We start from the raw sequence: 26,867 nt of genomic DNA on the forward strand, positions 1-26,867 counted from the left end.
TGTCATTACCAGTTGGATTTCTCTGCATTTGTGCCTTCCAATTGTAAGCCAGAGTGTAAAAAAGAAGACATTTTGAAAAATGACATCTGAATCACGTGCTGGTATAGGGGCCCACAAATTCAGAAATGCACAATACCTACTGCTGCTAAAGTCAGCATCAGGTGTACATTTAAAAAATACATAGGTTTCCTTCATACCCATTTTTCACTCTCTACATTTTACCATATGAATTGCGTTATTCTCTGTACACAATACAAAACTATTGTAAGATGCAGCTCAGTTGTTTGCTCTGAGTACCTTGAGTTATTGGACAACCTACAAACCCTATATATCCCCACAACCAAAAGACTCTAGCGCACTTAATGGTATATTGCTTTTGTAAATCTGCAATAGTGACAAGAAGTTACAGATGAAAGCGTTGTAACAAATGGACTTTTTTCCCACTCATTTTTTATATTTTCTTTTTTCAACAGTTAGTTCCTTTGGGAAAACCATGAGGAATCTATAAAAAGGATCCCTCACTGAATTCAGAATTTTGTCTACTTTTTAGAAATCTGTAGCTTTTCAGGATCACTCATGGGTTTCACACCGGATTCCACCATATGCTGGAAGTAGGTAGAAAGTACAGAAATTCAGAAAAATGAGCCACATCTTAGAAAAATGGCAAAACTGTAGTAAAAATAATTTTGTTTGTCCATTTTGATCAAACCTTTTGTTGATGCCATTTTTAGGGGGGAAAAAACAGACACTTTTTTCCAGTGATTTTTTTCCCTTTTGTTTCTCCCCAAAAACCCAAATTGTAGCTGTATTTTGGCAATTTTCACGGCCCCTTCTAGGGGAATCCACAAACTCTGGGTACTTTTCGAATTGCAATGAAGTTGGAAAAAAGAGCCTAAATTTGACATGGATACCTTATGTCCCCAAAAAAGTTATAGAGTCCTAAGCGCGAAGTACCCCAAATAGCCAAAAAAGGGCTCAGCAATGGGGTGAAAAAGCTTCAACAGTTAAAGGGTTAACTCTACTTACATTGAAAATATGTTAATAATCGATAACGTGGAGCTGTTATAAGTGCATGTCTATTTTAAAAACTGGTAATTTTGACAAAATCCTTTGCACTCGCCTGCCTTAAGGATATAATTTTATTTCATTTAGAAATGGTTACGCTACTAAAATGCTGTACCTTAAATGTGTTTACAATGAAAATGTTGCCCATACGTATCCTGTTTGGCAAGTATGTTCGATTATCTACCAACATGCTGAAAGTGTATTAAAGGTACATCCAATATAATGATTTGTGTGAAACTTCAAACACATTTTTAAAACTACTGTTACCTTTTTCCCACTTGTGGCACACTTTCGGCGACAATGGAGCATAACAATGGTGGTTGTTTTTCTGCACTTGGTTCATTGTATTTTGGGGACTGCCAGAAACAACTTCTGTGTTTGCGATGCGCATTTCCTCGTTCTTTTCACATGAAACACAAGGATGTTTGCGCTTCCAGTCACGTGGATCAGCATTCCTATTGTACTGTTTGTATGCTGCTGGCTGCCGTCAGAGAGATGTTGAACCAGTCTGCAGTTTCATGTAAAAAGTACTTCTAGAAACTCTCGTGAATGGCGTTCCGGGCAGAAAAGGGCTTGAGTGAATACATTTGTCTGGGAAAGAGCAAGTTATGGCAGCTGTGCTATCTTATTGCGATTAGCCAATCAGAGGCCGCATTTCTGATTGACAGCTGCTTGGCATGCAATGTCAACAGTGGAGTGACGCATTACGTTATGGGCTCATAGATGGAAAAACATGCACTTCTAATACCACCTAAAAGCTACAAAATGTGGTTGTGTGCACCTGGGGTGAAGCATTCCCGCTAATATATTAGGGATGGCTCAGAACATCACTCTGGATAAATCCAAGGACATAGTAATTCACGTGATGGAGGGAAGGGCCAAACATGGCACATTCACAAGGTTAAGGTCAAAATCTAGGCCTGCAAGTGATTCCATGTGAAGCAGACACCACTCCCTGCCATCGAGAAAGACAAAATGCAAAATAGCGCAGGAGTGGCCAGGAAGAGGAAAAGGAGACCAGAAGTGAATGCATGCAACAGACAGGAGAACCACCGGAAGCTATTATCAACGAGATGTCTGTCAATCACACACCAGCAGGAACAGAGTGGAGGGATACTCAATGACATCCCCATGCCATGTTAACTCACCATGTGAACAGTGATCACCCCATGCCAACACTCATCACCCCATGCCAACAGTCATCACAATATACCAACAGTCATCACAATATACCAACAGTCATCACCCTATGTCAACAGTCATCACGCTATTCCAACAATAACCCCATAACAACAGTCATCAGCCCATGTCAACAGTCCTCACCCCATGTCAACAGTCATCACCCCATGTCAACAGTCATTACCCCATGCCAACAGCCATCACCCTATACCAACAGTCATCACCACAGGCCAACAGTCATCACCCTATGTCAACAATCATCACCCCATGTCAACAGTCATTACCCTATGCCAACAGTCATCACCCTATACCAACAGTCATCAACCCAGACCAACAGTCATTACCCTATACCAACAGTCATCACCATATACCCACAGTCATCACCACAGGCCAACAGTCATCACCCTATGTCAACAGTCATCACCCCATGCCAACAGTCATCACCCAGGCCAACAGTAATCACCCTATACCAACAGTCACCATGCCAGGCCAACAGTCATCACCCTATACCAACAGTCATCACCAAATGCCAACAGTCATCACTCTATGGCAACAGTCATCACCCTATACCAACAGTTATCACCATATACCAACAGTCATCACCCTATGCCAACAGTCATCACCCTATGTCAACAGTCATCACTCTTTACCAACAGTCATCACCCCATGCCAACATTCCTCACCCCATGCCAACATTCCTCACCCCATGCCAACAGTCATCACAATATACCAACAGTCATTACCATATGCCAACAGTCATCACCCCAGGCCAACAGTCATCACCCTATACCAACAGTCATCACCCCAGGCCAACAGTCAGCACCCTATGTCAACAGTCATCACCCCATGCCAACAGTCATCACCCTATACCAACAGTCATCACGCCAGGCCAACAGTCATCACCCTATACCAACAATTATCACCATATACCAACAGTCATCACCCTATACCAACAGTCATCACCCTATATCAACAGTCATCACCCTATGCCAACAGTCATCACCCTATGCCAACTGTCATCACCCCAGGCCAACAGTCATCACCCTATACCAACAGTCATCACCCTATGCCAACAGTCATCACCCCAGGCCAACAGTCCTCACCCCAGGCCAACAGTCATCATTCCATACTAGTGGTCCTCACCATCAGTTGTATAGAAAACATGAGGAATTTGAGTCCATCAGACCGTCTGCTGTGTGAGAGACTACAGGTTGACGCTCGAAGCCTAATCTATTTGTCTTATGGCAAACTCTTCAAGCCTAATTTTCAGAGGGCAAATTGGTATCTGTCCTGCCTTTGCTTCCGTTTTCAGTGCTAGGAACATATGTGCTTTGCCAATATCTGTTCTTCTTCATACTCATCCTCAACCTTTTCACAGTGTCATTACCGAATCGGTATTTACCGATTCGGTAATGAGGCATACCTTCCCATTGATTGAATCAGTGGGAAGGTATGCCTCATTACCGAATCGGTAGATACCGATTCGGTAATGGGGGGAGCACATTCAAGGGTGGCAGGGTGTCACATTGACACCCTGTTGCACCCCTGATTCCTGCATGTGTGCACATGTGGCGCACATACATGCCCTAAGGGCATGTATGTCTGCCACATGGCACTGTTAGTCCAGCAAAATATTGCTTTTTGCAATGAATTCGGTATTTAGCACCAACATATATTTGGTGCTAAATACCGAATTATTTTCCCTACACATCACTCATTTGAGTGTCACCTACATCTCATTTCAGGATTCGGTATTTACCGAATCGGTAAAATTACCGATTCGGTAATTTTAGCGATTCGGTAATTTACCGAATCCTGAAATGTTCTCCCTACATAGCAAAAGCCTAAATACCGGTCGGTAATGGATATTTACCGAAAATCGGCCGTTACCGACCGGTATTAGGCTACCTACATATGGCCCTTGGTGTAGTAAACATTGAGGGAGATGAAGTTGCCCTTATTTTGGTTCTGATTTGCATTTCTTTCAATTCAATTTTGTTATATAGAGATACTTTTACCCTATGGGGTGCGAGAGTTACGCAAAACACAAGACCAACCTCTCTGCAAATCCTGCATGAAAAAGAACAGAAAAACATAGCAAGATGACAAAAAACTTTAGTTGGTGCTAAGTAATTCATGTTTTATGCTTTTTTATCCTTTTTATGGAATGAAATGATGTATTTTTCCTCTATCTTAAGTGCTCAATGAGAGAGTTACAAAAAGAAGTAGCAGCATCGAAAAAGCATCTCATTGAAGTAAAATGTGATTCAAATCTTTTTGTTTTTCAGGTAACAAGCTTAGGGCCAGATGTAGGTAAAATCAAATTTGCGGATCCTTAATAGGAAATTTTACCGATTCGCTATTAAGGACTCGCAAAATTGAATGTAGGTAGGAATCGCTAAAATATTATCGATTCCTTAACATTCCTTAATAACGAATCGCAAATTGAGATTAGCTAATAAGGAATACCTACCCATTCATTCCTATGGGCTAGGAGGCCCATAGGAATGAATGGGAAGATATTCACTATTAGCGATGCGCTATTAAAGAATGGCAGATAGCAGGCACTATTTCAAGGGTGCCAGGGTGTCAAAAGGACACCCTGTTGCACCCCTTAAATGTGTGCACATGTGGCGCATATACATGGCCTAAGGGCATGAATGTGTGCCACATGGTACTTTAAAAAAAGCAAAAAAGTGTTTTTTAAAGGAAATCGCTAATTACCACCAACTTGAAGTTGGTGGTAATTAGCGATTCCTTAAGGCTAAAGTGCACTTACTTTTGTGCTACTTACATTGCATTTAAGGAATCGCAGTTTCTGATTCCTTAAATGCAAGAGCAAAATAAGGAATCACAATTTTGTGAGTCCTTATTTTGCTAGTAGGTTTAAACTCATCTACATTGCTGGCAGCCAAATAGCGATAGCAAACGCTGGAATTCTGCTAATTTCAGCATTAACGCTATTTGGCCACCTACATCTGGCCCTCATTTGCTTCTGAATTTTTTGGTATAGCTGATATCTTTAGGGTGGAATGGAAGTATGCAAGTTGTTGATGCTTGAGTGCCTCGAAGGTGAGACATGTAAGCTTGGAGTTAATTCTGGCCTCCAGGGGTTGCAAATAAAACTCTAATAATATTGGTGTCATATGGTCATATATTTGAAAATGTATTTGAAGAAGTCTGCTTTTTAATGTTTACTAAGCAATGCTTGAAGGTGCGGATGTCAGTGATTATGGGGCAGTTTTCAAGTATAACTGACTTCCATTAGCATATTGGAAGACTGACTCACCCAACTCCTCCATCATGAGTCTCGGCGGCTCATGCACAAGTTCAACAGTGTTGTATCGAGAATGAAGCCTTACGGTTCTCCGCATGCGACTGTGTCAGGGTCTGAACTGTAACTCCCGATTCTACCTAACTGTTGATGGGGTATCAACAGATGGCCCAAATCCAAAACGTGCCTGCATTTATTTGTGAAGTCAGTTCTGATTAGTGTCGTATACAATGGTACATTTCCAAATTCGGGATCCATCAAATGCATTAGTTCCCTATTTTTTGTCACGTTCATTGCCCTTTGTTTTTTGTTTTTGTCCAAGAGTTTTGCTCTTGTTTTTTCCATCATTCTTCAGGAGATCTTCGATTAGAGTTTAGCTTGATTCTTTTCTATTTACTGATGTCAGGAAGAGTTTGGTGCCTTGCTGTTATTCTTCAATTCGAATACTTATCTTTCAAGCGTTACCAGATCGCCAAGTAGGTTTTTCCCATTTGTGGGTTTTCCACCTAAGTTTGACCCCTAAGGAGATACTTGACACCTATCACAAATGCTATTCTGCCTTGGATGGCACCATGATCAATGGAAGGAGTCCCTCTTTCTACAATCAAGAGAATGACTAAGCACAATTTTGCAGTGTCCAGTCCCTGACAAGTGTGTTTAATCAATCAGTGTTGATAATTAAAATTAAAGTCTGATACAAAGTGCCTTCTATTACATCACCTACTATAAGGACACATAAAGTTTTAATAAATCACCGCTTTTTATGAATAAATTCACTTTGGACACATGCGGTAATTGTCTTTACTTCTTCCCAGCATCCTTAAGTAAATAATTTTTAGCTATAGTTAAATATAACAGAATGACTAACATTTTGATATAATTCTTTAAAGCATTGTTTCCCAAATTGGAGGTCGCGACCCACTGGTGAATCCCTTTTGGTGGGTCGTGAAAATCCAAGCAATAAATAGAGATGCTTTTAAATTCTATAGTTATCTTGTCATATTTGCTGCTTTGGAACTGTGGAGCAGGCTCTTAATCTTAGCATGATAGTGGCCAAATATCTTCAAGCAAAAAATGACACAGTCTACATGGTTTATGTGGACTTGTCCGCTGCGTTCGACTGCGTTTCGCACGCAAAACTTTGGACGATCTTAGCCCACATGGGAGTGGATTCCCCCATTCTAGACTTTTTAAGAGAACTGTACTCAAATGCAACAGCAAGGGTTCGCTTTGGCACAAGAGGGGAGCTGACAGCACCTTTTGCAGTAGAGCGTGGAGTCAGGCAGGGATGTGTCCTGGCTCCCTTCCTCTTCTCTCTATACACAAATGGATTAGAGGAGGCGATGTTGAGGGGGGCGCAGGACCTACCACGAGTAAAACAACGCCTGATTCCCGCCCTGCTCTATGCAGACGATGCTGTCATTTTGGCACGCACACCACGAGAACTGCAAAACTCCCTGAACAGATATGTCAATTTTATGGGTGGGCTGGATCTACAAGTAAATGTAAAAAAAACGTTTGTTATGGTAACAGGTAGCGGGAAAAACCGTTTAAAGAACATTTTCCTTAATGACCAAAAATTGGAGATAACCACTCAATACTGCTACCTGGGCATCATGATTGATGAAAAACTCAATTGGAGACCAGCAGTAGCGGCCAGATGTCATCTTTTCAAAAGAGCAATAATTTCCTTGATGAGTTTTTCTCAGAGATTGGGGAAAAGGCCCCCAGTGGAACTATTAAGAATATATATAGCCAAATGCCAGGCCATTGCACTATATGGGGCGGGGCTCTGGGGACATGTAGACGTTAGTGCCCTACAGGTGATTGAAAATACCTTTCTTAGTTTCCTGTTAGCAACACCACGTAGCACTTCGATCTACGCCTCCCATCTAGAACTCGGAATCCCATATTTAGAGGACCTATTAAAGATCCAACCATTATTGCTTTGGCGGCGCATATGGACCTCTGAAAAAAATAGTATAACTCAGGAAGTTGTTGCAGATTCAATGATCCTTGATCAATCATTAAAAATCAAATGGCTTCGATACATTAGAAATTTCTTCAAAGATCTTGGATTGGAGAAATATTATCTCAAACCCAAAAACGTTATCAAGCTATCAAAACGATCATTGAAACAACTGGCCCTGACACATTTAGAATCACTAAGGCTGGCATCTGAGTGGTCAAAACCCTCGGTTTTACATGCCAATACGATCCAGCTGACGTTCCTAATCCAGCCCTATCTTACATTACAGATTAGCACCTATGACAGAATGCTATTAACAAGATTCAGACTAGAGCTTTTTCACAGATTAGTAGCATTCCCTGATAGAAAAAAGTGGGATTTAACTCTCTCTACCTGTCCCTGTGATGAAAAATCAATACAGTCAAATTTACACACAATATTGTTCTGTAAATTCCATCACCCACACAGGAGGGTTTGGCTACTTCCTTTATTAAAGCAGTGGGGATTTAGACAATGTCGTCCAGCCATGTTACGCCTTCAACTGCTAGAATCTGAACTGGTCTGTTATTGCGTTCTCAATTTTCTAAAATGTATTGTAAAACACAGGAAAAATCTGTAAGACAAAATGCCATCGAAAACATAAGAATTGCTTTCTGTAAAACACCTGACTTTGGATTTGTGTAACTATTTCCCATGATTATCATTTTTATTGTATATTTGTATATTTTTGTGTGTGAAATGTACCTTTTATGGTTTTACAATTTGTAAAAATCGAATAAAGAAGTTTATTATTATTATATTTGCTGTACTTCAAAGACAGCAGTCAACTGTCAGTCTATGCCTTCTGACAAATTGCAGCTTTTTTAACATGGGATTGGTGTTTACAAACTTCTCTCACTTTGCAGACAGAGAATGAAAAGTAAGGTGAATTATGTGACAATCTTGCTGGAGTACAGTTGGTGTGAAAGGAAAAGCTGTAGGATGTCAGTTTTTGTAACACACAACAAAACGTAAATACCTGTAAATGAACTGTTCGCATTCAGCAGATAGGAAAGCAAAAATGAAGCAAATTTTTTGTAATTCTGTAGTGTGATGGAAGCAAACATTTTAATAGGATCAAAACACATCAATCCACTTTACTTGGTGATGTACACATGATTAATATTCAATGAAACACAATTTCCACAAATTATCATTTGTGTATAATATAATTTGATAAGTAAAACTGGATGTCCATGCAAATTTAATGGCCATTTCAATGGAAAATGTGCTGTCTGTAAATGACTGTGCGCCACCACACAATGCTTTAGTTACATTTAAAAATCGCCCACTGCATTTCTAATAAGGCTAGGTGTGTCGCAAAAGTTTGTCATTCTAGAAAGTGTGTTGTGGCTGTAAAAATTTGGGGAAGCAGTGCTGTAAAGTGTTGATCCAGAGGATACGCAATGTCTGCTAGGTTCCCTGCGGGTTACAAATAATCTAATGACATTTTCCAACATTCTACTGCGAGTCGCATTTCCTTTCAATGGTCATCCACCTCTATGGCTTTTTTTTATGTAATGGCTGGTCTTGGTGAATTTTGAATTGTAAGAAATTTGAAAAAATTGCTGTCTTGTGATTTTGCAAAAGGTCAGTGTACCATTTCACAAAAGAGGATTTCTTTGTTTGTTTTTCTCTTACTTGGTGTTCTCCAAGTTGGATTTATATTGAGAAGACATATGGCTGCTGCAGACATCTAAAGGTCAATGAAAGGGTCTATTGAATAGCGTGGACGTGGTCTGAAGTACTTTTTTGAGGTGGGTCAGTCCCATTGGGCCACTGAAGTCGGACGAGTTGGCCAATTAACTGACAAAGATGTTTCGCTACACCACTGGGGGTTCAAAAAGGACACTGGATGGGCGAGGCAGGAGTTTTGGAAGGCTTTCAAGATATAAATGAACTCCTTAGAGGAGTCGCTGTAATGTTCTCTTTTTATTTTCAGATACATCTTTTAGGCCAGGATGTCGGCTCGTTAATGCTTTGACGCAGCTGTGTAGCCTCAGTTGTCAATGGGAGACATACGCAAACAAAGTCGCCAATTTTGGAGGCAAAGTATGACTGCTTTTCAAGAAGCATGGTGGGCTACTGAGAGAGCCTCTATAGTTATGCTTAGATGGGTTACTTGATAGGGAAAGCAAATTTGTCTTGCTAATAGCTTTAGTGCAGTCTGATAAATCTGCATGAAAATCCGCAAAATAATTCTTCTGCACTTGCTCTATGCACATCCAGGGTAGCCTTTTCTAGCTGGGTATTTTTAAAATAAACATGATTTTCGCTTAGTAATATAGTGAGCTGCTGGATTCGTCTGGTCTGTCGAAGGGACAAACTTAAATTACCCAAGACTTTCCTGGAGCCATAATCTATTTGTAAAATAATCTCTGTCGTAAGAACAAACTTAAATTACCCAAGACTTTCCTGGAGCCATAATCTATTTGGAAAATAATGTTTTTTTTCTGTGAAAAGTGGTCCTCCGTGTCCCTAACACTGCGACCAATAATGTGTACAGACTTTGACTCCCATCCTACTGAAAGTGAGGGTCTGATGAAGCACGTCAGGGTCATAGGTGCCTGCTTGGGGGAGAGCCAAGGGGGTGAATCAAATGAAACATCTGTCAATTTCATACACGCTTCCAGGAAATAGTAACATAAAGGATTAGACAGATGAGACCGAAAATCAGATAATGAGGAATGTATTTTAAATTGAAAAATTAGCTCACACACTTTTACAATTATTAGAACATTGGAATGTTGGGAGCTCCATTGAAGATAATGGGGTGCTCCGGGCTTCTAATGGCCGGTAGAACCCTGGAGCTTCAACATTCCAATGTTTGTAGTTTACAGCTCTTTCTGAGAACAAAGACCTCATGGAGCCTGAGTAGATTTCAATCCCCTACGGATCCGTGAGGCCTTTGTTATATTTGTTACAACATTCTGCTCTCTAGTTTCAGAATGTTCTAATAGCCTTATAGTCCTCCGTAGCTGGGCTATACAAGCATTAAAGTCCCCCCGTTCTTAAAGGCCCTCGCATTCAGCTCAGGCCTTTAACACTGGAGCGGGCCTTTAACGGCTGGTATAGCCTGCTACGGTGGGCTATAAGGCTATATTGACTGATACGAGTAGTGTTAAACCGCCAGTTAGTTAAAAAACCCTACATTTTCTAGTAAGTTCCTCAGTGGTTCCTTATGAGTCTCAGCTAACTACGTATGCTAAGCAGAAGAGGATTTTCGTGAAATTGCTAGATGGAGAAGTTTCTATGGTGAAAATGTAGGACTGATTGGGGCCACCCAGAAGGCTCTGAATATGCTACTTGATAAATCTCGACCACCCCCAAAATACGAGGAGTCTCACGCATAGTGACCTTGGTGAGTACTTGGGAATACAGTTTGTACTCCAGATACAAAAATCCCGAGGAGGTGATGTCTTCATCAAAATTAGGAGTGGTACCTGAAGGTAGTATTTGTGAGCGTGTTGGCCTAACTGATATCGCACCTAAACATTTCGGAGCGAGCATTGGTCTGGACGACATCCTAGTGGGTACAAGCTTGCAGAGTAGGGAAAATGTATTAACTGAGCCCGTAAGGGTTGGAGATGGTGCATATAAACATAGGGAAACATAGGGAAGAAGTTCCTAGTACATTTAGCATGAACTGTAATAAGGAAAAAAAAGACGGCTAAGCATTGGGCGCCTTTATTGGGAGGTACAGTGCAACATAGGGATCTGGACAAATTACTGCTCCTCTAATTGCCCTGTTTGAGGAAACATCAAAGGAAATTGAATTGCTGTTTTTATCTAATGCCCTAAAATGATCAAGAAAAATTGTCAGCAGTTCATAGGCAATGTAGTAATGCCTGGTGTTTATAATGCGTTTTTTAACCTTTAAAAAAATATATATATATTCCAAGGGAGGTAAAGTGAATTGTTGGATGCTGGCAGCTGAAACGTCTCTCTGACAGAGGGTACATCTGGTGGCGACAGTGAACTGACGGAAGCCTAGCCCAGTGCATGCTCTGAGGGTGAGCACAGAGTTATCCCACTAGCACTATATCTGCACTACATTTGTGAAATGCAAGATGGATGCTTAATATTAAACAGAGCAAAAGTACTGGATGCTTTGCATCCCACACTGCAAATAATGGTCCTTAGTACGGAGGATATTTGTGTAAATTTCCACGTGCCGCGTGGAATGAAACAACCAAAGTTGACTACTCCTCTCAAGGTATGGTTAACTCATAATGGACTACACAGAGCATCTTCATATACTCAGTTATGAGATATTACTGGTATCTGCAGATCTCAGTGACGACTGCCCACCCAGAATGTCGACTATTGGTAAGAAGATCTTCAAAGGGAACACAGCTCCAAAAAAGAGTAACTTTTAAGAACAATCCTCCATAGCCAGGGAGCTCGGTTCTATTTGACTGCCATTAATTAAATTAGGAATTGGCCGTGGAATTCTACCCATTCTCTTTCTAAATTTTAGAAACTATGTGAACGATAGCAATGATGATGTAGACAACTGTGACAAGGAAAGATGGGAGTGTTAACGAAGAAACAAGATCTCAAGGCGAAAGGGTAGGAGAAATCAAGCCAGGATTTAATGGGGGATGCGCTGGCCACATTACACAAGCTCCATGATCTTGGGACTCTGGTGGACTGTGGCAGGGAATGCCTGACATGTTGTATGCTATGATTTTATTGAGTATCTATCTTGTTTGGTATCGTAATGCTCCAGGAGTTTGTGGAAGTGGATAACATCTTGCTAGAAGGATGTAATACTTTTGCAAGTCCTGCGACCGGAGGGCTTTGTGTGGCATTTCATTGTTGTTTTCAAATTCCTTTTCTTTGAGGCTCTCCCGCTGGTTTACATAGGTCCAAACACACGTGTTGTCTAACTGCAAACTACAAATGATTTCAAATAATGGCGTAGGGAGGAGATCTGCATGAAGTTCTACCTTCCGCCTTTTGAACAGTCTTAACGGGTTGAGAAATAGCTGGTTACAGGCTTTCTGACAAGATGACCATTTGCCCTGGTGGGTTAAATGTTGAGCTAACCCTTGATGTGGATACAAATAAAATCATTATGGGACAAGACACCCATATTAAAAGTGACGTACCGGCAGCGCAAGGGGCTTGTTAATAAGCCCCACTGTGTGTCTGTGCCTATTCAGCTGTAGGGTACCCTCCCAGGTGAGTTGTGTACTATACAAATGCACATAACATAAGACTGTGAAGCCCTTTTGGACCTGGAGGACTGTAACTACCCAACTACCAGGAGCACACAGCATCTTTCCTTTGAGGTCTTTGGTCGAGGATCACCTAGAGGCTGTCGCTCACTAGGCTTTCTTACTCTATTTGCTCAGGTTGATGAGACTAGACTCTGTCCGAAACTGAAATTGGAAATTGTTACTCCACTAATTCGACAATTTAATTAAGGGGCAATATTATGTGTGTTATCTATCTTTACTTCTAAGCCTTATCATTGTAACTCAGTTGTGTTTTCTTTTATTTACACAAACAAATCATGATTTTACGACTCCTCTCTACAAACCTCTCTTCTCTCTTCTAATTCCTCTTTTTCCTTTACTAAATTCCTTCTCCTCACTCTTTTTTCATTCTCTCCCCTTCAACACTCGCCTCTTCCTTCCTAATATTTTGCCCTAACCTCCTTTTACCATTTCCCTAAATTCTTTCCCCTTCTCTTAATCTCCTTTTACCCTGTCTCTCGTACCCCCTTCTCACCAAATAATTCGCCGCTTCCTTCAGTTTACCAACCTGTACCACCACCTCCTGGGAGATGTGTGATGGGAACCCAGATTGCAATTCGTCTCTCTGTGGAGGGCGGAGTAAGGTAGGTCCAAACACCGTGGCCAGGTTGTAGAGCGACATCTTATTCACAGATTCCCTGGAGGCCACACTGAAGAGGAAGAGAGAAGGATAACAGCAAGAAAACATCCATGAGATCCAGAAGCAAGAAGCATCTAATAGTTCTTACTCAAAGCTGAAAATTCCAAGAAAATCATTGGAAGGGGACTCTGGAGGACATCTGGACATCTTGCCATGTTATAGTGAATCACACTGGTGACCTCATAAATGTTTTGTGGATGTGAATCATTTTCTATGTTCCTTGAATATCGCTTCATGACTGACCACTTAAATACATGGGACTACGTAAACACATGAGTAATTGGCTTGGGGCCTAGTAAATCACATCTTGGTTGACCTGAATGATTACTCCGCAAAAACCTGCATTTTTTTATAACAACACATTTTATTGATTTTCCATGGTACCAAATGGGCGAAGCCCGATGAGCATCAAACACGCAATAATCAAATCGTACAAATCCAAGGCACCATATGTCATCCCCTAGATAGGTCTGCAGAACATCAGATCCAATCCCCCCTCCCCCCACCCTCCGCCCACACACCACACACCCTATATATAACAGCACAGGAACAAAATGCAAATATGCCCTTTTCCCTCTGCACATCTCGATTCCCTTAAACCGGTGAATTGCTCACAACCAATCTATCTAATGGGTCTCTGGATAGTGTGGGCCCCATTAGTGACAAGTCAATACCTCTGTAGGTGGCCCAGCGTGCCCAAATCTTGTTATGTTTCTGCGGGCAGCCACGTGCCTGAAAGACCGCAACCTCGGTCGACATACAGCGGTCCATCACCCTCTTCCAGACCCCTACACTGGGTGGAGGCGTATCTTTCCAGTGTTGAGCCATGTCACGTTTGTCAAGTGTGAGTCCCAGGAACAATAAATGACGCTTATATCTCTTCCCCCCTATATCATCGGTGCTGTGCAGAAGGATCAGCCTAGGGTCGGCGGGAATATCCCACGCTAAAACCTGCCCCAAACAAGACCGAACATTTGACCAGAAGTGTTGCAGCGCTCCACAGCTCCACACAGTATGAAGAAAGGATCCCTCCTTCGACTCACAACGGAGACACATGGGGGATGGAACGGCTCCCATTTTATACAGGCGTAAGCGCGTGTAATACACCCTATGGAGGTACTTAAACTGAATCAATCTGTATCGGGTAGAAACAGCTGAGTACCGGGGACTGGCCAACGCCTCAGCCAAATCATCGTCTGTGAGTGTGGGAACATCTGCCTCCCATGTCGCCCGAGTACGGTGTAAAGTGGTAGTGGAGTGATCGTTTGGTAAATCTGTCGGATTTTATGCGCACCAAGGTCCCCCATGAGTAGTCGACCTTCCAGCAGGTGAAACTCTGGAAGAGTTGTGAGGCCCCGTTTGAGAGGGGAGACAGCGTGTCGGAGCTGCAGGTATTTGTGGAACTGCGTTTTATGGAGGTTAAAATCGTCCTGTAGCCTTTGAAAGGATTTGAGAGTAGACCCCTGCATTATGTCACCCAACGCGGAGATCCCAATATCATCCCATCTACGGAACCCCACCAGTGTTGAGACTGGCCTAAGGTGGGAGCCCTGCCACAGGGGTGTCGCCGCGGTCAGTCTGCCCCACCACCCCATTCGTCTGACCACTCACCTCCCGATCTGAATGACGAGCCGACAAGCCGGGGGAAATTCTGCTAGTGAGGAGGAACTGTATAGGAAATGAAGCAGTGGTGTTTCATCCAGGAAAATACGTTCTACCGCATAGGCGGGGTCCGCCTGGGAGCCATACCACCAGTCGCTTATCACGAGAAGATGCGATGCCCAATAATAGGCCTGGACATCGGCCACGGCGATCCCGCCGCAGTACGTAGATTGGATACACGTGGCTAGTGCCACCTGAACCGCACCTCCCCACCAGAGAAACCTATTCAACAACGCATTGATTTGACAAAACCATGACGGGGGAATTGGAAAGGGGTAGTTTTGTAGCCGATAGAGCAGGCGCGGCAGAGATACCATTTTAAATATTGCGGATCTGCCGTAAAACGAGAGGGGGAGTTGAGACCAGACCGTCGTCTCGTCCCTAACTGTAGGAAGCAGTGAGGCAATATTACGGGCCCAAGCTTCAGTAGGGCATCGCGTAATATGCACCCCGAGATACCGAAAACTCGCCTCCGCGATGATCAGATGCGAGGCCCAGGCCTGAGATTGCTGGTATCCGCAAATAGAAGTGGACTTGGACGGATTAGCGTATAGCCTGGAGGTTTCCCCAAAAATCCGTAGGATCTGCAGCACCTGTGGCCCGAATGCCCAGGGATCCGACATAAAGAACAAGGCATTATCCGCATAGAGCGCGATCCTGTCGGTGCACTCCGGAGACCAGTCCAGACTGCGTAGAACCGAGTCTCGGCGGACCCATGCGGCTAATGGCTCTATGGCCAGTGCAAACAGGAGCGGGGAGAGCGGACAGCCCTGCCTGGTGTCTCTACGGATGGGGAAGGGGGCCGACCGGTGGCCCGCCACATGGACCGATGCCGTGAGATCGGTGTAAAGTAGCTTCACATACGCCCTAAAGCGGGGACCGAGATTGGCCACTTAAAACCTGCATTTTTTAATCACTGTTGATGTCTTTCATCTCATCTGGCATCTCATTATATCAGTGTGTTGACATGCAATAAGAGAGTGCTGTGCACTTCATTCAGTACACCGTGGCAGATAGTACTGAGACCTGTTATTACTTCAACCTTATATATTGAACACTCTTTCAAATTGTCTGCTTTGTTCCTACAGGTTAATACATCATCATGGGTTTTATGATTGGTGATGTTGGTGTTTTAATCAATTAGATGTTTTATTTAGATAATAAAGGATGCAGTTTTGACATAATTGCTTTTATGATTGCTTATTTACCTTGAGACAATAGGTTAAGTGGGTGCATATTTTTGTGATTTGCTCGTTCCTAATGGATAATTTGACAATTAGCAATTTTAATGTTAACAGTGTTGACAGTGTGTGGTTTAATGTACACAGCAGTTGATTACTCCACATCTGTTTTTGGAATTAATTTGAGGTGCGGTTCTATCACAGAGGCCCCTAAATAATGGATCAAAATTGGCACTTGCACTTTTTAGCACCAAGTTCAATGTCGGGTTGTTTTTATGCATTTCCTTGCCTACAGTGCTGATACAACTGTACTTGATTGTATTTAAAATATATGATGCCTTGTGCACTTCCAAAAAATCAATGACCAAGAGTCTTCCTTTGTCTGCTCTGCAATGTTCTTTGACATGCTCAGTCTAAGCCGTCTCTCATAATTATACCATTTGTGATATTGTTGTTTATTCTCTCATATATACCCATATCGCAACGTGGTTTATGGGTGATACTCCTGTTGAACGTAACAAGTATTTACAATACGGCGCACCATGGCGCAAGATTTGACAGATGCGTCAGACATTCTGACGCATCTGTCGATGCAAAAGTCACGCATTGCTGGAGTCGTGTCGCAAGAATGACGCAACTCCAGCAATGCAGGGGGAGGCCTATCCTCGTGCTGCGTCACTCCTTACGCCCGCTTCAAGCTGGCGTCAGAATTTGACGCAGTGGCGGTCTAGAAGTGGCGCAGCAAAATCTTGTAGATTTCACTGCGTCACTTCTACAAGGCTTTTTTGCGTTGGAACGCCCACCCTGCATACATTATACCTGACGTAGGTATAATGTGACGCAGGGCTTTACAACGTGTCGCATCTCCCCAGATGCGTCACGTTGTAAATGGGCCGCATTTTTACACTGCTGCGTCACAAAAAGTGATGCAACAGCAGCGCAAAGGTCTTGTAAATCTCCCCCTGTGTGGTTTTCCATATATTGCACTCAGTAACTAACTGGTGTGTGCCGGTCCCCAAAAACAAGTGCTGGTGGCCCCCACCAGCAACCACATGCTCAAATTAAGCACTGGATACAAGTACTTTATAGGTTACTGTGATGGGATCACTGAAGAAGACTCATTCAATTTCCTCTCCTAGATTCATGGCATAGATGTGAACCATTTGTAATATTGGCAAACTCTGGCGGGATTTCGTAGGACTGGCTCTTAGGCACAGAGGAGATTCACCACTGCTTGAGCTGCTGGACCTGCTGACCTTACAATGGGATGTCCTTGACCGATCCATCGATAAATACGCCTCACTCAGACCCTGGTCGAAACTGCTTAAATCTAGTAGCTGGCTTGATGTGGGCCTTCTTGATCTTTACTGCAGTTTAAAAGCTGAGAGCAGCAACCCAGCTATGCTCAATGGAATGCAACTGTACTACATTCTGTATAGGCAGTCATGAGATTTCCCAGGTACCATCACCTTGAGCTAAAAGAGCTCTAACTTATTAGTGGGGGCATGGGCTTACTCAGAGGAGGTGGCCTTGTTGTGTGCCCCTTGGGTCTGGATTCTAAGAGGGATGCACAACTCATACCAAGAAATTAAAAACCAAAAAGGTTATGAATAAGAGCACAATCCGTTACATGCAAACCATGTCTGGGGCACCAAACACAATGCTTATGACATCACCCTTAAAGAAACATGAAATTACAATTTTTTGTATATCATCTCATCTAGCAGATGACAGATCATAGCACATTACCCTTAACACTCAAACAGAGACGACTATCAATGCAGTATCATTACTGTGTTGGTATTTTTTGGTATAAGCATTGTGTGGTCAAAAGCACTGGATTTGGTGAGTGAGTTATGGTTTGTATGGCTCTTGCATAACTTGCGATTTTCATGTTTATTCAGTTTCAATGTGTAACCATAACTGCACTTTAACTGTGTTTTTAGGTGAAGTTCTGAGGATTTGTTAACATAAGGTGAGTTGCTATAGCTAAAGCTACCCACATCTTCAGTCTAACCATTGTTTTTTCACTGAATTTTGGGGTATTTTCGATTACATCCCACAACCAAAAGTTCTCTGTGCCCAACGGTCAACAGGCAGCAAACTCCCACTGTTCCAACTGGGGTGGCAAAAGCTTTCTATACATTACCACCAGACTGTGGAATCAACTGCCACTTTCACTGAAAAACTCACCAGACCTGATATCTTTCAGGAAGGGTCTGAAGACCTGGCTTTTTAAGGCCTATTAACTTGTTTCTTTGCTTCAGTCTTTGTTCCCCCATGCCTGGCAGGAGGTTGGATGTTAGCACCTAAACGCCTCTGGGTATTAGTTGCGCTATATAAATATATAAATAAATAAATAAATTCATGCGCCGCTGGGGAAGTGCCCAACACTCCACTGGTGCTCACCACCTGCTAAGCATGGCCTTTGGCGGTGCCTGTCAGGCTTGGCCACAGGGCCTTGACTTGAAGCCCAGTGCCCAATGCTCGACTGCTGGCCAAACCCTAGTGCACATGGTGTTTGTCCATACGCAGCTGGGTTGGCTGCAGGGCATGACCGCCGCCGGCCAACATTCACAGCGCATAGTCTTTGCTCGTGCACAGGAGGGGCTGACTGCAGGGCCTGGTCTCCGGCCAGGTCCTGCCCCCAACACTCCACATGAGGCTTTCCCCTCTTGACACACATAAAGGCTTTGCGTTCCTTGTTTCTCTGCAGGACGTGGCTTCCAACCTCCGATCAGGCTCTGCAGACAACCATCCAAGGAGTGAGAGGTGCTACATCTATTAAGGATGAGAGCTACCTTCCAAGCCTCCTGCAACCCTCTGCTTTTAATGAACAACCCAAATCAGTACGAACACTTTGATAATCTGCGGCTCAACATGTATTTTTTTATAGTGACCGTGTTAAGTGATAACGCGGGGTGTTTCATCGAGGAAGGTAGGATTCTTACTGTTTCAGATGTTCCAGAAGGAAGAGGAAGGTGTGCAGATTGACATCCGGGAGTGATTCCAGCAGCGCCCGCATCCGTCTATCCTTATCGACTGGGTTAGAAATGTCTAGGAGAAATCATGTAAATATAATAACATGTTAGAAAATGAATTAATATGCCATAGTAGCATCGTGCAGGCGTGGCATCTTCATACCAGTGTTATCTTTACCCTTCACTGCCAACTTCGTTCACCTGAACCATCTTCACCCCACCTTTTCTAATCATATCAACTTCATTCAACAGTGCTTACTTAACCTAAGGTCTTTTAACCATCCCACCTTCATCTACCAGACCCAACTTCAACCAACCTCATCTAACCATACTCACGTCACCCATCAGTGTCAATTTCAACCCACCTCATCTAACCACACTTAAATCACCCACCAGTGCCAGCATACCTCACTGTAGCCAGTGCCACCAAACACCATCATTAGCAGTAGTAGCATCCCTTGGCAACAGCAGCATTTTTCAGCAGACTGTACTAAATCTCGACCATCACTCCCACCGCCCCCAGCAAGATCAGTGCCACGCATGCAGTGATGTCCCAGTCACCAAGTGGCAATGTCTGTCCATCGTCGCGGCTCTCTAAAAGTGTAACAAATCAACTTGGGGCATCTCCAGTGATGCCCACTGCAGTGTTGCATCAAGGTAAGAAACTGAATCCACCAACTTCCTCCATAAATGTTACCGGTTCCCTTTCTCCACCAGCAGGCACCCTTGCCCTCTTCTTGATAGCTTGTTCCATCCTATGTAGCTTCTGTCATGGCAGAATATGCCTCGTTATCCCGCAGTCTTTTTCCCCGCAGGGAATTACAATGCGGTTGTTACAAGACCGCATTGTAATTCCCACATACCATTACCCCGCAAGTCGTAACAACGACTTGCGGAGGGGGGGGCGCTGGATGTTGGAATAGTCTAATTTACTATTCCAACTCCAGTCTGCACGGACAATAGGGAAGGTGTTGGATTTTAAATCCAACACCTTCTCCCCCCTCCACAAGTCGTTACTTGCGGAGTAATGGTATGCGGAATTAAAACGCAGTCGTTGTAACGACCGCGTTGTAACTTCCTGCGGGAAAAAAGTTTTGTTGTAAACGTTGTTCACCGTCATGGCACCTGTTGTTGTTGCTGTCACTCGGTGTCTGTTTATTTTGTGCTTAGTAAATCACGCATCAGTTTACTTTCAGGTTGCAGCATATTTTCTTTTTCGAGTGAGGCTTTCAAAAAGTACTTTCTTGCTTTCTATTGTAGGTAGATTGTTATGCAAAGCAAGGAGAACAGACATACTTTTTTCCATGGCACTCAAACCACAGCTGGTTGGGGTTACAGGACATTCCAGAACCCTATTTTGGGGGGTTCCAAAGCTCATATTATTTCTTGCTTCTCTGAGGCTTACAATGCTAGCCTGGCTTTCTCACACAAAGGTTGTTTTGAACAGAAATGTTTTGCGAAAATGGGCAGTTGTGAGGGAAGTATACGCAGGATGACTTACTCTCGTGAACTAATGGTGTAAATGAGGATCACACAATGAGACATTTTGCAAGAGACCATTTTCACATAGCCTTCCCCTCTCTCCTAGCACACATAAAACCTGTAGTTCTTGTGAGAATTGGGCATGGTGCACGAGAAAACAGCTACAACACTTTATCCACCCTTTGAGCAAAGTAGCTGTCTTCTGGGCAGCGACATCCGGTGATGTGGGAAACCATGGAATTCATGGTGCACAGAGATAAGTAGCCACAATGTGGTGTTTTTTGTTCAATGGTGTGCAAAGGCGCATACAGAATCGCATAAGCTGTGGAGTGACACTATCCTCTTGAAGAAATTCCTTTTAGCCTGCTACAAAAGGAAGTGTATTCCTTCTGCAATGCTGTGCACAAGACTTCTGTAGGTTCTTAAATTGTTAGCTGCTGTAACTGTGAGGGGTGTTGATTCTCCATTTTGAATGTAGCTGGTCAATCACTCTGTTGGTGGCATTTACACTCTTTTCCTTTGGCTCTGTCGCCACCTGCTTTTGCATGTGTCTTGGCCTCCCCCCTTCCTGCTTGTGTCCGGCTCCTCATGGCTTGCCCTCCATTTTGTGCATTAGTGCACTACTCTCAGGTGCGTGGTGACGTGGTTCATAAGGCGTCTTATTTCTTCAGCCCCTCCTCCGTGTGCTAAGCCTATCGAGGCTTGTCCAAACTGGGGTCTGCAGTAGAACCCGAGAACCATTTCAGAAATTTATACCAGCACTACAGAAAGCACTACAAAATGCCAACCAAGTGGCAGACAGTGCGATAGACAAAAACTAAGAACAAAACAGACAACTGGATCTGAAGTTTTAAAGGCACCTTGAAACTCACGGCCACCAGATGGGTGAAATTGCCAGCCAGTGGAAACTTCAAACACACTATTATAGTTTTGTTGAGATTTCTTATACTTTTTAGACGTTTTCTCTTTTTTTAGGACTTACTACGTGATTTGTGTATGTCTGTGTGCTTCATTAGACCAGGTAGTAACTGTGTGTTTTGCATATTTGCAGGAAGCTGTATTCAGAGGATCACAACCCTATGACCCCAAGCAGCACTCATAGTCCTTACATCTCCCAGGCAGCAGGTGATGGGCGGCTTGTGGGGTGGATCGCCGGCTTCTGTGTGAAGATACTGGCATGCATGTATTCATAATTCACCGCAGCTAAAACCTCTGTTTTGTACTTGCCTAGGTCATTGGCTGCTTGCGGTAAAACTCAGCACTGCTGCTGCTGTTGGTGACTATTGCGCTCTCTATCCAAGTTATGGTCGTTGTCAATGCTGTGTTAACTATTGTTAGTGTTTAGTTATGTCTTTTTGCTGTGTTTAGGGTTGAAAGTGGGTGTACTTGCCCTGTGCCACTGGGATTTTTAATTGCCTTGTTACAGGTATAGGGTCAAATTACAGACATTGGCCATGTTTTCTCATTTCATAAGCAGATGCTCAAAGACGCACTCCTTGTTGGAGTTCATGGGTACTGCCCGGGCCGGACCAGGGAACCAAAAGTAGCCCTGGCAAACATCCTCAAAACAGCCCCTTCCCTTCATCTCCTCGTGCAATCCATCTCTTTCCATCCATCTATCCATTCTCTCTCTCTCTCTCTCTCTTTCTCCCTCTCTCCTGTACGCTCTTTCCTCCTTTCTGAACGATTTCTCTCTAGCTTCCCCCCTTCCCCTCCCCCTCTCTTCCTCTCTCCCTTAAAGCCTCTGTGCCTGCTGCATTTAACTTCAGGGAGCTGGAGGAAGGGACAGAGGCTCCAGCAGCGGTCCCAGGCTTGCAAATCCAGCCTTCAAGGGCGTCAGCCCACCAGGGAAATGTCCGGTGCAATAAAAGGCCTGACACTCTTGGACTCCATGCTGATATTTTTCTTGTTTGTTAGTTTCCAGTTTTGTATTGCCTCCCTGGGACTGAACATTATATCTTTAAAGCGTGCTCCTAAGAGTACCTGCTGGGGAAACAGCGTTTACAACGCTGTTGTTACCACGCAGGTAGGTAACAACGTGTTCATTACAACGACCGCGTTATTACCACGTGTGGCTTTACATCGCAAGTCGTTTCTACGACTTGCGCTAGGTGGCGTGCAACACCAAGGAATGTGTTGGATTTTAAATCCAACACATTCCCTGCTGTTGCACTAACTGGAGTAGGAATAGTAATTTATACTATTCCTAAGTCCAGCGCGCCATCTAGCGCAAGTCGTAGAAACGACTTGCGATGTAAAGCCACGCGTGGTAACAACGCGGTCGTTGTAACAACCGAGTTGTAACCTTCCGCGTGGTAATAGCACACGTAGAAACGTCATACATTTGCACCTGGCGATATTGGTAGGGGCAATCCCCTACAGCTAATATCACTCAGCATGCCTTAGAAATGGCAGCACCCCAAAGCAGTCACCACTGTGTTAAAACATTGCTAGCATCCCACAGAAGTTCCAACAGAGCAAGTGTCCTTCAGCAAGCATCCAACAGCAGAGTCACTATTCCTCAGCACCGCCATCTTCCCCCAGCACCGCCATCTTCCTCAAGCAGAACCAGCGTTCTCAAGCAGACCCAACATCCCTCAGCAGAGCCAGCATCCCTCAGAAGAGCCAGCATCCCCTAACAGAGTTATCATTCCCCCTTTGAGCCAGCATAGCCTAGAAGAGCCATCATTCCACAGTAGAGGCAGCCTGCCCAAATAAGGCAGCGTCCCTCAGAAGAGCCAAGGTCCTCCAGACGAGCCAGCGTCCCCAGCAGAGGGAGCATCCCCCAGAAGAGCCAGTGTACCCCGCAGAGTGAGCGTCCCCCCAGCAGGACCAGCATCTCTAGCCCTGCCTTGTGAGAGCTATAGTGATACACCTGTACAGAGAGTCAGCGGCCACACATTCTTCCACTTACCCAGGGCTTGGGTGAAGTCAGTGAAGAGCTCGCTGCTCAGGAGAGGCTCAGGAAGGTCTCGCAGGTAAAGCTTCAGGCATCCAGCCACGGCGTGAACATCCATACCGGACGCTCGCACGGAGGCCACCCTTGTGTCTGAAGATCCAACAAAGACGAGAACAACAGAGAAAGATGACATGAAAGAGAAGAACAAAACTTGTTGTAGTGGTTGCATCATACACCCAATCACCAATGGACAATATCAGGCATCAAAGAGCAACACACACTAAGCCAGTCCAATAAAACCTGATACTTTCTTGCTTTGGGTCTTTGTTCCACCAAGGAGGGCACATCATGGACCACCAAAATCCTAGCTCCCCTGAGCCCCAACTCTCTTGATATAAATGTGCTGGGATCGAGTGGGCGACAGAGGAGGACAGAGTGACCACTTTTTCAGGAAAGTGAGTCGAATATCCAGTCAGTATGTCAGTAGTATACGTTGCGTCTCTGATTTAAAGCCAGTTTTTTTTAATAGAGTCGGTGCATTTGAGGGGTTAGTAGGCTGAGCTTGGAAGCCTGGGAGTGAGTGACGCTGCCTTCTTGGCTCCACCCCTTAACACGAGTTGCCCTTCATCCCTTGAGTCCTTTTTTTCTCGTGGTGCAAGAGTATATGAAGACCGGAACAGAGTTCAGGGGCTAGAGCGTAGGTTCCATGACTGAAGTTTCAGAAGAACTAATCTTATAGGAGCTGCCTGTAATGACGGGTTGGCGTGGATTGTATTTGAAAATCCATCGCTGGAAGATGGTAGAAGACTTTATCATTTTCCTGGCTTGCCGTGGACAACTTTCAACTTTAGGCTTAAAGGCTCTGCTGGAGAAACATATATTTTAGGTGCGCAGATTTAAATGTTGCTGGTGTTAAGTCTCTACCTAAAGGCTGGGTCTCTACTGGTGTTACTCTCATAGGTGTTCTTAGCATGTGGAAAGCAAGTTACTTACATGCAACCTGGTTCTCCGGCATTGATATCTTTCATAGAATGGCATTTTTCGGCTATCACTCGTTCTGTATGAATCTCAGTTACCAATCTAACAATTCTACTTTTATAGCCTGTCCACTCCCTTGGGCTTTTTATTCTTAGCCAATTAGCGGAAGGGTGAAAAGCCCAGGGTCATCTGTGGACATAAGCAACAGATGTGGTGACCTACAGTATCTCCTGCTGAAGATCATCATCTGGCACAAGCGGTGTGTGCGTCGCCAGGACAGACTGGCTGCCAGTGACAGGAAATTAGATCTGCGCTGCACTGTTGTACACATGGCGCACACGGAGCTATGTTCTCTCAGTGCTGCATTTAGCCGAGACTTATGCTACAACCGCGGCACTGCTCCAGTGGATGACCAAACATACAAGACTAGTGGAAGAAAAGAACCGGTCAGACCGGACCTACCCCTTAGCCATGATCCTTACCTCCTATTGGTGGAGGTCGCCTGGGGGTGGTGTCAGAGGAAGGAGCTGCTGCTACCAGCTTTTTTAGCTTGAACACGACTCTTTGCCACATGACAATAAGGTAACAAGACATGATCCACAGACTTTATGACAATATCTGGGAGTGGGGAGGCAGGAATCACCTGTCCTCAGCATGCAGGCAATAGCGAGGCTCATCCAGGTAAGGCAGGAGAGACCCTTGACTTAGGTGCCACCGCCATATGTGAGAGCACTGAGCCAAGGTTGTGTCGCGACCCTCGACCATAACAAGCTACAACAGAGTCACAAGCTTGAATTGGTCAAAGCAAGAGAAAGGGAGAAAGAAAGAGATGGACAAAGGGAGAGGTCCAAAGAGAAATAGAGAGAGAAGAGAGTTAGAGACAGAGATAAAGAGAGAGACAGGGAGAGAGGGAGAGAGAGAGGGAGAGTTTGACTGAGCCCATAATAAGATTGCAATTTCAGTTGGAGACTGACGGTCATGTTTAGAGTATATGATATTGTAGATTTGCTACCCTTTGCAACATTTCCACTCTTTGATCATTTAGTAGGTTTGAAGAGGACGTTGTAGTAAGAGCAGTGTTGTCTCAGTCTCAAAACAAGCTGATGAATTGGTCAAACGTAAACAAGTTGATATGGTAGTGATACCTGTACAGGGTTCATTTGAGGAGAGAAGCTCAAATGAACCTTGTTCTTGTAGTAAACACATGCCACTGGTTTAGACCATTCCAAAAACATTTTTTTACTGAGCCATCTCCGCACTTGCTCTGTCACCCCCTGCAAACATGCATTGCTAGAACCCAGCTGAGTTCTTGGCCTGTTTATTTAAACAAAACAATTGCCTGTACTAGCAGAATAATGAGTTTTAAATATTGTCTACAAAAATATGGTATCAAGAATATCAAAGTCCACAATATCCTGAAGGTAAGTATATCTAGGTAAGTACAGATTTAGTATTCTTGCTTCAGATCTGTATCCCTTGCTAATTTACATATCATATACATGGTGCAAGCTTTAACATTTAGGTTACTAACAGCCCAATGGACACAGACATCATGACTAGAACACAATGTTCACAGAGCTGGTAAAATAAATCATCATCATTTCCTTGGGTGGGGTGTATGTCAGAATAACAGCATAATTATGGCATTCAGAATATTAACTACTGCAATAATGTGGCAGTAAGCACATATAGGTTAAGTAAAGATTTATTACTTTTAATTTCACATCTACATACTTTGATGTTATGTATGTAAATCTTGCCCAGTTTTAAAGCATTGGCCTCTTGTGAAGTGGCTCCATGCATGTGAAATGTGCAGCAGCGCGGCAAGCGCGTGACCCAGTTGTATTGTGGAGGCTGCTAAAAAACAGGAAGATACTAATAAAGAAATTAAATGACACCTGCTTAAAGAAATGAAAGGGAACTTGGCAAAGGAGACAATGGAAAAAGCCAGAGAACTGAAACACACTCATTTGTAGATAGGGCTGCACATGTGATCAGAAAAAATGCTGCCACTCACAGCCCACTAGAGCCAATGGTTGAAATGGGCTGACCCATTCCCCCACACTGTCAATGGCAGAAGCAAAATGCAAGTGACACCCAAACAGATCAATTGTTGAAGAGTACCTCTCTTTAAGTATATGTAAGTATTATATTTATTTATAAGTTCTTTGATCACCTGAAGCTTGTGAACCAGCTAAAGATATCTTTAGACTAGACTTAAAAATATGTAAGTGCTCCTCCTAAGACGGTGGAC

At 43.7% G+C, this 26,867-nt stretch overlaps 1 protein-coding gene across 2 annotated transcripts in view; it reads right to left on the reverse strand.

The window, feature by feature from the left end:
* Nucleotides 1-26,867, reverse strand: part of LOC146811369 (active breakpoint cluster region-related protein-like) — a 220,913-nt gene that overhangs the window by 2,717 nt on the left and 191,329 nt on the right. For both annotated transcript variants that reach the window (XM_085618487.1, XM_085618486.1), the window contains 3 exons: nucleotides 23,651-23,785; nucleotides 19,225-19,330; nucleotides 13,299-13,440 (listed from right to left, as the gene is read on the reverse strand). In XM_085618487.1, the coding sequence (XP_085474613.1) occupies nucleotides 13,299-13,440; nucleotides 19,225-19,330; nucleotides 23,651-23,785 (383 nt within the window). The remainder of the gene's footprint in view (nucleotides 1-13,298; nucleotides 13,441-19,224; nucleotides 19,331-23,650; nucleotides 23,786-26,867) is intronic.

This window comes from Triturus cristatus, chromosome 7, assembly GCF_964204655.1.
Source record: "Triturus cristatus chromosome 7, aTriCri1.1, whole genome shotgun sequence".
In the NCBI taxonomy this organism is placed as follows: Eukaryota; Metazoa; Chordata; class Amphibia; order Caudata; family Salamandridae; genus Triturus; species Triturus cristatus.